We start from the raw sequence: 11,872 nt of genomic DNA on the forward strand, positions 1-11,872 counted from the left end.
TGTGTGTGTGTGTATGTGTGTGTGTTCATCACTTTCCTGTTCTGGTGTTCTGGGTAAACCACGGCCTGAAGCGTGCCCTGGGGTCCTGCCCTCCTCCATTTCAGTCCGTTTGCATCAATCGGTGCTGCTGCTCAAAGTTCTGTCCATACTGGTTTTTGGCCCCAATTGAGGCAGTCCTTTTCTCCAGTGTCCTGCATCTTCTCCTTGTCCAGCTCCTCCTTAACTTGACCCTTTTGCTTCTGTAGCTCCTTCAGGGCTTGCTCCTGCTGTTGGAGCTTCTCGTCCGTGCTCCAGCAAGCTCCAGCCTGATTTCAAGTCCTGTATCTGGGACTCCAAGCCTGCCTGATGGGTTCGATTAGCAGCCAGCTCCTCCTGAGCCATGCTCAGTTTCTGCTCTGATGCCTTGAGCTCTTACTGAGGGCAGAAACCTCAGAGTCTTTTCCGTACACGTCAGATTGAAGTTTATTGATGTTTTCCTTGCTTTGCTCCACGGCCTTCTGCAGCTCTGCTGTCCAGCTCTTCTCAGAGGTCAGCTCCTGGCCGAGCCCCAACACCTGTGCCTTCAGCGTATTTTCTTCCGGTGCTTTTGTCCATTCTGAGGTGTCTCCTGACCTAAGTTACTCCTCCTGTCTCTGGCACACCCTTTTTGCTGCTCAATCATCTGTGTTGGTCACTGTCCTGCACAGTTTTAATGCAGAGTTGTTAAAGTCAGCATTCTTTTGCTTGGCTTAATGGGCGTCTTGTCACAGCTCTGTCAGCTGAAGCTGTCTGGAAATCTCCCCCGTGTAGTGAAACGGGCCTTGGATTTAACGCTCTCCGTCTCTGCTGCATGAGATCATTTTCCTGCAGCACTGTTGACATTTTCAATGCTGTAGCATTTGGTCAGGGTCACATCAAAGGTGGTAGAGGGGAGAGCCAAGATGGTAGAGGGGAGAGAAGGAGTCAAGGTCAGCCTCGGCTTTCAGGGCCGACAAAGCAGCCTGTAATTGAGCATAAAGAGAAAAAACAAAACAAAAACAGACGAACAGGAAAATGATGTTGTATTGGCTGTGTTATTCAGAGAGGGGATAAACACCGGGGCCAGGCCCTGTGTCAGCCTTCTCTCCCCCTTTTTTGTTTTTTCTCACCATATAATCAACTCATAACCCACCAAGTTGACAGGACAACACATGTACCTGTTAAAATTCTTAAGATCATGTTTAAAAGCCCAAAAAAGGAATTTTCTTTCATTCAGTAATCACTTGTATTAATCAATCAGCAGAAAACATGTCACAATTTGAATCTTTTAACCACTAAATTTGTCGTGTCTTCACTGGTTGGTCAGACCAGTGTCCTTTTTTTGAAGTTAAGTTGTTGTCCTGCAACCCAGAGAGTTTATTTGTTAGTAGTGGATAAACTTTATCATTTAACAACATGCGGTTTTCGTCCTGGTCGCGGAACACTGGACCAGCTCTTTATCCTCTCGAGGATACTTGAGGGTGCATGGGACTTTGCCCAACCAGTCTACATGTGTTTTGTGGACTTGGAGAAGGCATTCGACCGTGTCCCTTGGGGTGTCCTGTGGGAGGTGTTGCAGGAGTATGGGGTGTCTGGCCCATTGCTACGGGCCATTCGATCCCTATACAACCGTTGCAAGAGCTTGGTTCGCATTGCGAAGTCGGACTCGTTCCCGGTGGGTGATGGGCTCCGCCAGGGCTGCCCTTTGTCTCCGGTTCTGTTCATAATTTTTATGGACAGGATTTCTAGGCGCAGCCAAGTGGGGGAGGCCTTTCGCTTTGGTGGCCTCAGAATCTCATCTCTGATTTTTGCGGATGATGTGGTTCTGTTGGCTTCATCGGGTGGTGGCCTCCAGCACTGGAACGGTTCGCAGCCGAGTGTGATGCAGCGGGAATGAGGATCAGCACCTCCTTTTCTCAGCCGGAAAAGGGTGGAGTGCCCACTCCGGGTCGGGGATGAGTTCCTGCCCCAATTGGAGGAGTTCAAGTATCTCGGGGTCTTGTTTGCGAGTGATGGGAGAAGGGAGCCGGAGATCGACAGACGGATTGGGGCTGCAGCTGCAGTAATGCGGACGCTGCACCGGTCCGTCGTGGTGAAGAGGGAGCTGAGTGTAAAAGCGAAGCTCTCAATTTACCGGTCGATCTACGTCCCTACCCTCACCTATGGCCACGAGCTGTGGGTAGTGACCGAAAGAACGAGATCGTGGATCCAAGCAGCGGAAATGAGCTTCCTCCGAAGGGTGAAATAGGGTGAGAAGTTCGACCATCCGGGAGGGGCTCAGAGTAGAGCAGCTGCTGCTCCACATCGAAAGGAGCCAGCTGAGGTGGTTCGGGCATCTGACAAGGATGCCCCCTGAGCGCCTCCTGGATGAGGTGTTCCAGGCATGTCCCACCGGGAGGAGGCCCCGGGGCAGACCCAGGACACACTGAAGAGATTATATCTCTCGGCTGGCCTGGGAACGCCTTGGTATTCCCCGGATAAGCTGGAGGAGGTGGCTGGGCCTCTTTGCTTAGGCTGCTGCCCCCGTGACCCGGCCTCGGATAAAGTGGATGAAGATGGATGGATGGATTTAACAACAGGTGTATGTTAAGTTTCGCTGCTTTAACCTTGCTGGAAAATCTTCACGTGTTCATGAATGTAAGCTGTTTTTTTCATTGCGTGTGTGTGTGTGTGTGTGTGTGTGTGTGTGTGTGTGTGTGTGTGTGTGTGTGTGTGTGTTTATTTTGTTTCCCAAATTTTGATTTCCCACCTTAAATAACAGCATTCCATGTCTACAGCCAGGAGTCAGAGCTTGCTTGTGAGATTTCAGGGACACATGGTGCCAATAACAATTCAGCCAAAAACTTGCCTGAAAATTTCCAGTGATGGTAACCGATAACTGGAGAAGATGTCCTTTATCAGAATCAGAATACTTTATTGATCCCTAGGGGAAATTTATTTTTTGTTACAGTGCTCCATTATAAACCAACATTAAGACAAGACAGACAATACGCTAACTAAGAATAGTACAACATACATACATACATACATACATACATACATACATACATACATACATACATACATACATACATACATCAGAATCGTGTTTATTGGCCAAGTATATGTGCAGACACATACAGGGAATTTGGTTCCGGTAGATGGTGGCTCTCAAGCACAGCAATGTAAATCTCTCTCTCTCTCTCTCTCACACACACACACACACACACACACACACACACACACACACACACACACACACGTGTCTATATATACACATTACACATACATACACAAAGCTGTGTAAACCAACTATAAATAACTAATCTAAACTTATATACATAAAATACAGAAATGAATGAGGTGGAATGAATATTACAAAATGTACATAAGGTGCAGTTGCAGTCTGGCAGTGGGAGCAGTGTGACAGGTCAACTGTTAAGAAGGGAGATGGCGAGGGGAAAGAAACTGTTCCTGTGTCGGGTGGTCCTGGTCTGCAGGCTTCTGTACAGTCTGCCAGAGGGCAGCAGATCAAAAAGTCTGTGTGCAGGGTGTGAGGGGTCTGCGATGATTTTCCCTGCCCGTTTCCTGTTACTTGAGAGGTACAGATCCTGGATGGAGGGCAGGGGGGCGCTGATGATCCTTTCTGCTGCCCGTACAGTCCGCTGCAGTCTGCTCCTGTCCTGTTTAGTGGCTGCTCCATACCAGACTGTGATGGAGGAGCACAGGACAGACTCAATGACTGCAGTGTAGAACTGGATCAGCAGCTCCTGTGGAAGACTGTACTTCCCCAGTAGTCTCAGGAAGTACATCCTCTGCTGGGTCTTTTTGAGGATGGAGTTGATGTTGGTCTCCCACTTCAGGTCCTGGGAGATGGTTGTACCCAGGAACTTGAAGGTCTTCACAGTTGACACAGGGCTGTCTGATATGGTGAGGGGGAGCAGAGTTGAGGGAGGTCTCCTGAAGTCCACCGTCATCTCTACAGTCTTAAGAGTGTTCGGCTCCAGATTGTGCTGACTGCACCAGAGTGCCAGCCGCTCAACTTCCTGCCGGTATGCAGACTCATTACCATCTTGAATGAGGCCAATGACAGTGGTGTCATCTGCAAACTTTAGGAGTTTGACAGCCGAGTTCTTGGAGGTGCAGTCGTTAGTGTAGAGGGAGAACAGTAGTGGTGAGAGGACACATCCTTGAGGGGCACCAATACTGAGGGACCGGGTTTCAGAGGTGATCTCCCCCAGCCTCACTTGTTGCTTTCTGTCTGTCAGGAAGCTGGTGATCCACTGACAGGTAGCTGGTGACACGCTGAGCTGGGAGAGTTTGGAGGAAAGAAGTTCAGGCACAATGGTGTTAAAAGCCAAACTAAAGTCCACAAACAGGACCCTGGCATAAGTTCCCGGGCGGTCAAGGTGTTGCAGGATGTAATGCAGCCCCATGTTCACTGCATCATCCACCGACCTGTTTGCCCGGTAGGCAAACTGCAGAGGGTCCAGCTGGTGGCCTGTAATGTCTTTCAGATGGGCTAACACCAGTCGTTCGAAGGATTTCATGACCACAGACGTCAAGGCGACAGGTCTGTAGTCATTCAGTCCTGTGATGGTGGGTTTCTTGGGAACAGGGATGATGGTGGAGCATTTGAAGCAGGAGGGAACTTCACACAGCTCCAGGGATCTGTTGAAGATGCGAGTAAAGATGGGAGCCAGCTGTTCAGCACAGGTTTTGAGGCAGGAGGGTGAGACGCCATCTGGTCCGGGGGCTTTCCTGGGCTTCTGTTTCTGGAATAGTCGGCTCACATCCTGAGTGTGTATTCTTAGTTTCAGGGAGGAGGAAAGGGGGGTGAGAGGTGTGGTGGTGGTCGTTGAGTCTGGATTGGAGAGGGTGGTGGTGGTCGTTGAGTCTGGATTGGGGAGGGTGGGGGTGGTCGTTGAGTCTTGATTGGGGAGGGGCAGGGTGAAGGGGGGAGAGGTGGAAGGTGTGTTGGGGGTCAATGTCTGAAGCAATGTCCCTGGGGAGGGGAGGGTGGGGCATGGGAGTCTGTCCGTCTCAAACCTGCAATAGAAAGTGTTTAACTCGTTGGCCAGGTCTTTGTTTGCTTCAATAGTGGGTGGGGGGCGTCTGTAGCTGGTGATTTCCTGCAGGCCCCTCCACACTGACGCAGGGTCGTTGGCTGAGAGCCGTTCTTCCAGCTTCTGGGAGTAGATCCTTTTAGCTGCTTTGATCTCCTTGGTCAGTGTGTTCCTGGCTTGCTTGTACAGGACCCTGTCACCACTTCTGTAGGCGTCCTCCTTGGCCTTACGAAGATGTTGGAGTTTAGGAGTGAACCATGGTTTATTGTTGTTGTATGTGGAAAAGGTCTTTGTTGGCACACACACGTCTTCACAGAAACTGATGTATGATGTCACAGTGTCCGTGAGCTCAGCTAGGTTCTCAGATGCAGCTTCAAAAACAGTCCAATCAGTGGAGTCAAAACAGTCCTGCAGTTCCTGCTTTGCTGCGTTAGTCCACTTCTTCACAGTTTTGACTACAGGCTTGCCACGTTTGAGTTTTTGCCTATAAACTGGAATAAGATGGACCATGCAGTGATCAGAATGTCCCAAAGCTGCCCGGGGCACAGAGCGATAGGCATCTTTTAGAGTGGTGTAGCAGTGATCCAGTATGATGTTGTCCCTGGTGGGGCAGTCTATATGCTGTCTGTATTTAGGGAGTTCGTAGTTTAGGTTTGCTCTGTTAAAATCCCCAAGAATAATTGTAAAGGAATCCGGGAATTTCCTCTCCAGGGTAGTAATCTGGTCAGCCAGCTCGCACAGTGCGTTGTTCGCGTTGGCCTGTGGAGGGATGTAAACTCCGACCAGCATGAAGGAAGAAAACTCCCGCGGTGAATAAAAAGATTTACAGTTGATGAAAAAACTTTCCAAGTGTGGGCTGCAGTGTTTCTGTAACACTGTGACGTCAGTACACCAACCTTCATTAATGTAGAAGCAGACTCCACCACCCTTTGTTTTCCCTGAGAGCTCTGTTTCGCGGTCCGCCCGGTGAAGTTGGAAGCCCGGCAGATTTAAGACAGCGTCTGGGACTCGCTCACTGAGCCAGGTTTCAGTGAAGCAGAGGGCAGCAGAGCGTGCAAAGTCCTTGTTAGTCCGGTTTAGAAGCAGTAATTCGTTGACTTTGTTTGGAAGAGAGCGGAGATTCGCGAGGTGAATGGAGGGGAGTGCCGTGCGGAATCCTCGCCGACGTAGTTTCACCAGCGCACCAGCGCGACTCCCCCGTCTACGTCTTCTCCAGGAGCCACAGAGAGCTGCTGCGCCTCCAACTAAAATCTTCAAAAAACTTTCCGGGTTTGTGAAAAATGGATAAGAACTATAGTGAGACGACTGCCTGATGTTAAGCAGTTGATCTCTGGAGAAAGTGATGTGGTCTGAGTGACCAAAAGCGCAGAAAATAAACAAAAACAATACATACATACATAAGTCACTCATAAATAAATAGCTGGAAAAGAAACATGTGTAGTTGTAGCAGTAAACAGTGTGTTAAGTGGATGCGTTGTACAGGGAGCCACAGGCAGGAAAGATTTCCTGTGTCGTTCAGTGGTGCTTTTCGGTAATCTCAGTCTCTCACTGAACGTGCTCCTGTGACTGACCAGCATGTCATGGAGTGGGTGGGAGGTGTTATCCCACATTGTCTTTATCTTGGACAGCATCCGCCTCTCCGACACCACCTTGAGGGAGTCCAGCTCCATCCCCACAACATTGCTGGCCTTACGGATCAGTTTATTAAGTCTGTTGGCATCTGCTACCCTCAGCCTGCTCCCCCAGCATGCAACAGCATAGAGGATCGCACTGGCCACAACAGACTCATAGAAAATCCTCAGCATTTTCTGGCATATGTTGAAGGACCTCAGTCGCCTCAAAAAATAGAGACGACTCTGGCCCTTCCTGTAAAGTGCTGTGGTGTTTTTAGCCTAGAGCAGGGCGATATGGCCAAAAATATTTATCACGATATATATTTGAAAATTTGCGATAACAATATAACCGACGATATAATTGATGCGAGACAAAATACAACTCCACAACATTACTAGCGCAAAAAGACAACCTTCCATTTATTTTCACTTAAACAAGAAGCTGGTTTTTATGTACATTAAAAGCTTTATAAAAATGTAACAGTGCAAATGCAAATTCCTTGCTGAAAGTTTAACCAAAAGGCATTTCCAGTAGAAATGGGCTGACATATCCTGAGCATAACCATGTATAATATCCACTGAAGTTAAAAAGAGGTGCTTTGCAACATTAAACTGCAGTATACAGTACGCATTTTTCGGACCATAAGGTGCACGGGATTATAAGGCACATTAAGTGAAACAAAGCAGTCAGACAAATCAAACTTTATTAAACTCATTCTTCTTGCTTCCTCCACTTCTGTACCATTGATTCATTAATGTTGAATTCTCTGGCAGCTGCTCTATTCCCATGTTGTTGCAGTATATTAATGACTAACCTCGTATTGTGGATGGATTATCTCAGTTGTTCTCCTGACTGAAGTTTGGTCCGTTTACAGCATCCTGCCATGTGATTGCATTTGTCTCTATCAGGAACTTTAACGTTAACTTTTATAAGTGGAAAAGTGTTAGTGTTTGTCCTCCAGCTTCACTGTTTATGTTATGCTAACATAGCTGTGTCGCTAGTGATCAGGCAGCACAATTTTATATACCAGCTAGCCCAACTTCAGTAACCCTACAAACGTCACTGCTGTTTAGTTTCTTGTCTTCATCTATGTTGGACTGATAGCAGAGCTGTACGTTTGAATTTTTCCAGAAATCTGTGTCAGAACATGCTATATCATGCTTAGATAACTAGCGAGCTAACTTCCGCTAGCTTCCTGCTAACTTCTAACTCAGTTAAATGTAATAAATTTTGTTTTCATGGATGCCTGGAAGTTAAACTTCATAGTTTCACCTGGTTAAGCAGCAATGCTGATCGTTTTATTAAAGATGAAAGAATTTAGACAGTTTTTAACTCTCAGTGATGCTGCAGTGTTCGTTTGACCTGAAGCATACGGAGTTTAGGACCCAGATTACTTCCAGATTTAAGAGCATCTTAGTCCGACAATAACGACGGCCGCTTGCATGTTCTGCAAAAAAATGTGCTTTGTCGTGTGTCTGACGGACAAACACCAAACCAGTTCCACATCACTGAAGTTGCACCATTTTTACAAACCAATTCTGGTTCATCTGTTTCACTCAACAATCGGCCATGTGCGTATGAAAACAAAGGCACTGCGCATGCGCGTTTTACTCATTCTATCGCGATATTTCATTTTCCTATCGTTGCCTAACATTATACCGGTATTACCGTCAACGGTATAATATGGCCCAGCCCTATTTTAGCCCAGTCCAGTTTATTGTCAATGTGAACTCCAAGGTATTTATAGTCCTCCACAATGTCAACACTGATCCCCTGGATTGAAACAGGGGTCAAGTGTTTCCTGGTCTTCCTGAAGTCCACGATCAGTTCCTTGGTCTTTGCCATGTTGAGCTGCAGATGATTCTACGTAACAAAGGAGTCGACCACAGCCCGGTACTCTGTCTCATCATCCCTGCTGATGCATCCAACCACCGCAGACTCATCAGAAAACTTCTGAAGATGGCAGGTCTCTGTGCAGTGGCTGAAGTCTGTGGTGTAGAGGGTGAAGAGGAAGGGGGAGAGGACAGTCCCCTGCGGTGCCCCTGTGTTGCTGATCACCTTGTCAGACTCACACTGTGGGAGACGTACATATTGTGGTCTTCCTGTCAGGTAATCAACAATCCAGGACACCAGAGAAGCATCCACCTGCATCGCTGCTAACTTATCACCCAGGAGGGTCGGCCTGATGGTGTTGAAAGCACTGGAAAAGTCAAAAAACATGATCCTCACAGTGCTCGCCGGCTGGTCCAGATGGGTGTAGACACGATTGAGCAGGTAGATGATGGCGTCCTCAGTTCCTAGACGAGGCTGATAAGCGAACTGAAGGGGATCCAGATGTGGTCTTACTATGGGTCGCAGCTGGTCCAGGATGAGCCTTTCCAGGGTCTTCATGATGGGCCTGTAATCCTGGGGGCCACTGGGACGTGGTGTCTTTGGTACAGGGACGAGGCATGGTGTCTTCCACATCACCGGGACCCTCTGCAGACTCAGCATAAACAGTTTATGAAAGACTCCACACAGCTGGGGGGCACAGGTCTTGAGGACGAGGGGACTCACTCCGTCTGGTCCAGCAGACTTGCCTGAGTGAAGTCTCCTCATTTGCATCTCAACCTGGTATTGAGTGAAGGTGATGGGTGGGGGAGGGGTGTCAGGAATCTCACAGGAGGCAACAGCGCCATGTGAAGAGAGAGGCTGGAACAGTGGTGTGGCTCTGGATTCCAGGCTGACTACAGGTGAGGTTGTGGGGGTGGGAACAGACACTGTGGTGTCGAATCTATTGAAAAACAGATTCAACTCGTCGGCTCTGTTCTCACCTCCCTCAGCTCCCCTGCTGTTGGTTGGCCTGAATCCAGTGATGGTCTTCATGCCCCTCCACACCTCTCTCATGCTGTTCTGCTGGAGTTTCCAGCTTCCTCCTGTAATTGTCCTTAGCCTCTCTGATCTTGTCCTTTAGTAATACCTGGACCTTCCTCACCACCTCTTTGTTGCCCCCTCTGAAAGCCCTCTTCTTGTTGTTGAGGAGGGCTTTGATGTCCTTAGTCACCCACGGCTTGTTATTTGGGTAACAATGAACAGTCTGAGCTGGAACAATGGAGTCGGTGCAGAAAGTTATGTAGTCTGTGATACACTCAGTAAGCCCATTGATGTCCTCGGCGTGAGGCTCACAGAGTGTTTCCCAGTTGGTCACCTCGAAACAGCCCTGTAGTTCTGCTATTGCCTCCTCTGACCACCTCCTAACAGTCCTGGTGGTCACAGGTTCCCTCCTCACAATTGGCACATAGCGGGTTGTGAGGTGAATCAGGTTATGATCTGACCTACTGTCGCGCTGACCTAGTAGGTGTGGCTGTTATTCCTCTTTTCCTCCTCCTGCCCTCTACCTGTTCGGTGCTGCTGCTTACCCATGGCCGCTGATTAGACCTTGGGTGCAATCAACAACTAAGCACGGCCTGGTGTGCGCCGCCCTGCCAGGTGAGCCACATTAGAGCAATCAAGGGTGGGCGTGCCGAGTAAACCTTTAAATGCATGCAGCAGTCATTTGACCCGTGCAACATACTGAGAGGACGGCAAACAAAGCACTTTTCCACTGTGAGGAAGACTTTGAACAAGACAGGCTATCGGTAAGCTCTTGAGTTCACATTTTGCTTTTGCAGATGTATCTGGGACTATGGAAGCTCAGTTGTGCAAATGTTTTACGCTTAGGGAAATAGTTGCTGCATTTAAGTTATATTATTATATTATATTATTAAGTTAAATTATATTGACAAAAATGAATGTTTAAGTTTTAATAAATTGTTTGTGCAGTTAGTGTTCCCACATATTTATGTTAATTAATATTAAAAATAGTTACCCCAAATCCTTGGGTGGATCGTAAAACTAGTGAATAAATGTTTGGTTTTGATTTAAAGAAAATAATTCTTTGTAAAGAAAATCCTTAGTTAAAGTCTATTAAAATGTTTGTGAACTCTAAAATGTATACTTTAAAATACAATTGTTTATAAAAAAGTGTTAATGCAAAGAAGACACATTTTGTATATTTAAGAACCACAGTTAAATTAACACAGTTAACCACATGGTAAATGGCTTTACTGAAGTGTATTTTGTTATTTCATCTGTCTTCTGTGTAATGCATGTAATTTATCTGAATGGTTAATGAAATGTTCTTTATTTTTGTGTTGAAAGGTTTTTTACCTGCTGCTACCTACCAGCTATCAAACTAGTTGGTCTAAATAAAGTTGAGTGAAATTCAAAGTCTGGTCTTTTTCAAGTGTGGACACCTCACAGTCAGAGGAACACTTGGCAGTAAAAAACCGGCCTGGCCAGTAGAGAAACCGGCCTTGACCAGTGAAGACTCCACAAAAGCTCACCACAAAGACGGAGAAGACTCCACCTGGGGGCCTGGAGGAAATTGCACACCGTTTGCCTGTCCAATCAACAACCGAGAAAACAGAATGGCTGAGTCCAAGTCACTCGAAGAGCTGAAAATAGAGCGAACCACTGCAAAGAGACTGTTTTCCAGACTCACCAACCATATAATAAGGACCCACATGGATATGTCTGTAGAGGAGCTGCAGGATTCCTTCAAGAGACTCACAGTAGAGGGCTCCAAAGTGATTGACGCGAACGAGGAGCTTGAGGCTGCCTACATCACGCAGTGTGAAGCAGAGGGCACACCGGAGCTGATGGGCCAAAAGAGAGCAGACGTCGAAAAAACGGAGAAAGAATGTGAGCAGAAGTTGAAGGAGGTGAAGCACCTGATCAGAGAGACACTGTGGACATCATATGGTGAAAAAGAACTGACCCTTGCTCTAAAATCAGCAGAAATGGCGTGTGAGAACGTCACATCCACTCAGCCTGATACACCCCTGGAGGCATATGATTTTATGCTCCACCATCTAGAAGAACTGGTGAAGAAAGCTAAGCAGGCACATCAGACATGGAACCGCTGGGCTCCACCTGCTGAGAGGCGAGATTGTGATCGTCGACTGATGGAGCTCGAAACCTGCCTTCCAAAGCTGGTGTCAGGGAAGGCCGCCGTTATCAAAGCAGAGAGAATTAAAAGAGATGCCGACCAAGCAGTTGTCACAGTCCGCAACGCAGCCTCGGTCGCAGCCATAAAATTGAAAGCCACAGCTTTACCAAAGTTCACCGGCAGCCAGCGTGAGTTCTACAGATGGCGGAAGGAATGGGAGGCTCTGCAAAAGCAAGGTGAACCAACC

General features: G+C 47.6%; 1 protein-coding gene across 1 annotated transcript; it reads right to left on the reverse strand.

The window, feature by feature from the left end:
- Window positions 1-355: 355 nt before the first annotated feature.
- Window positions 356-6,113, reverse strand: LOC147324173 (uncharacterized). Its single transcript, XM_086304910.1, has 2 exons — window positions 5,003-6,113; window positions 356-414 (listed from the first exon to the last, which is right to left on the reverse strand). The coding sequence occupies exons 1-2, from the start codon at window positions 5,829-5,831 to the stop codon at window positions 356-358; spliced, it is 888 nt and encodes a 295-aa protein (XP_086161036.1). The 5' UTR covers window positions 5,832-6,113.
- Window positions 6,114-11,872: the final 5,759 nt, after the last annotated feature.

The sequence above is a fragment of the Aulonocara sp. 'chitande type north' Nkhata Bay genome, linkage group LG8 (assembly GCF_057382095.1).
Source record: "Aulonocara sp. 'chitande type north' Nkhata Bay isolate Kocher_YH1m ecotype deep benthic linkage group LG8, A_spYH_male_GT1.1, whole genome shotgun sequence".
Taxonomy (NCBI): domain Eukaryota; kingdom Metazoa; phylum Chordata; class Actinopteri; order Cichliformes; family Cichlidae; genus Aulonocara; species Aulonocara sp. 'chitande type north' Nkhata Bay.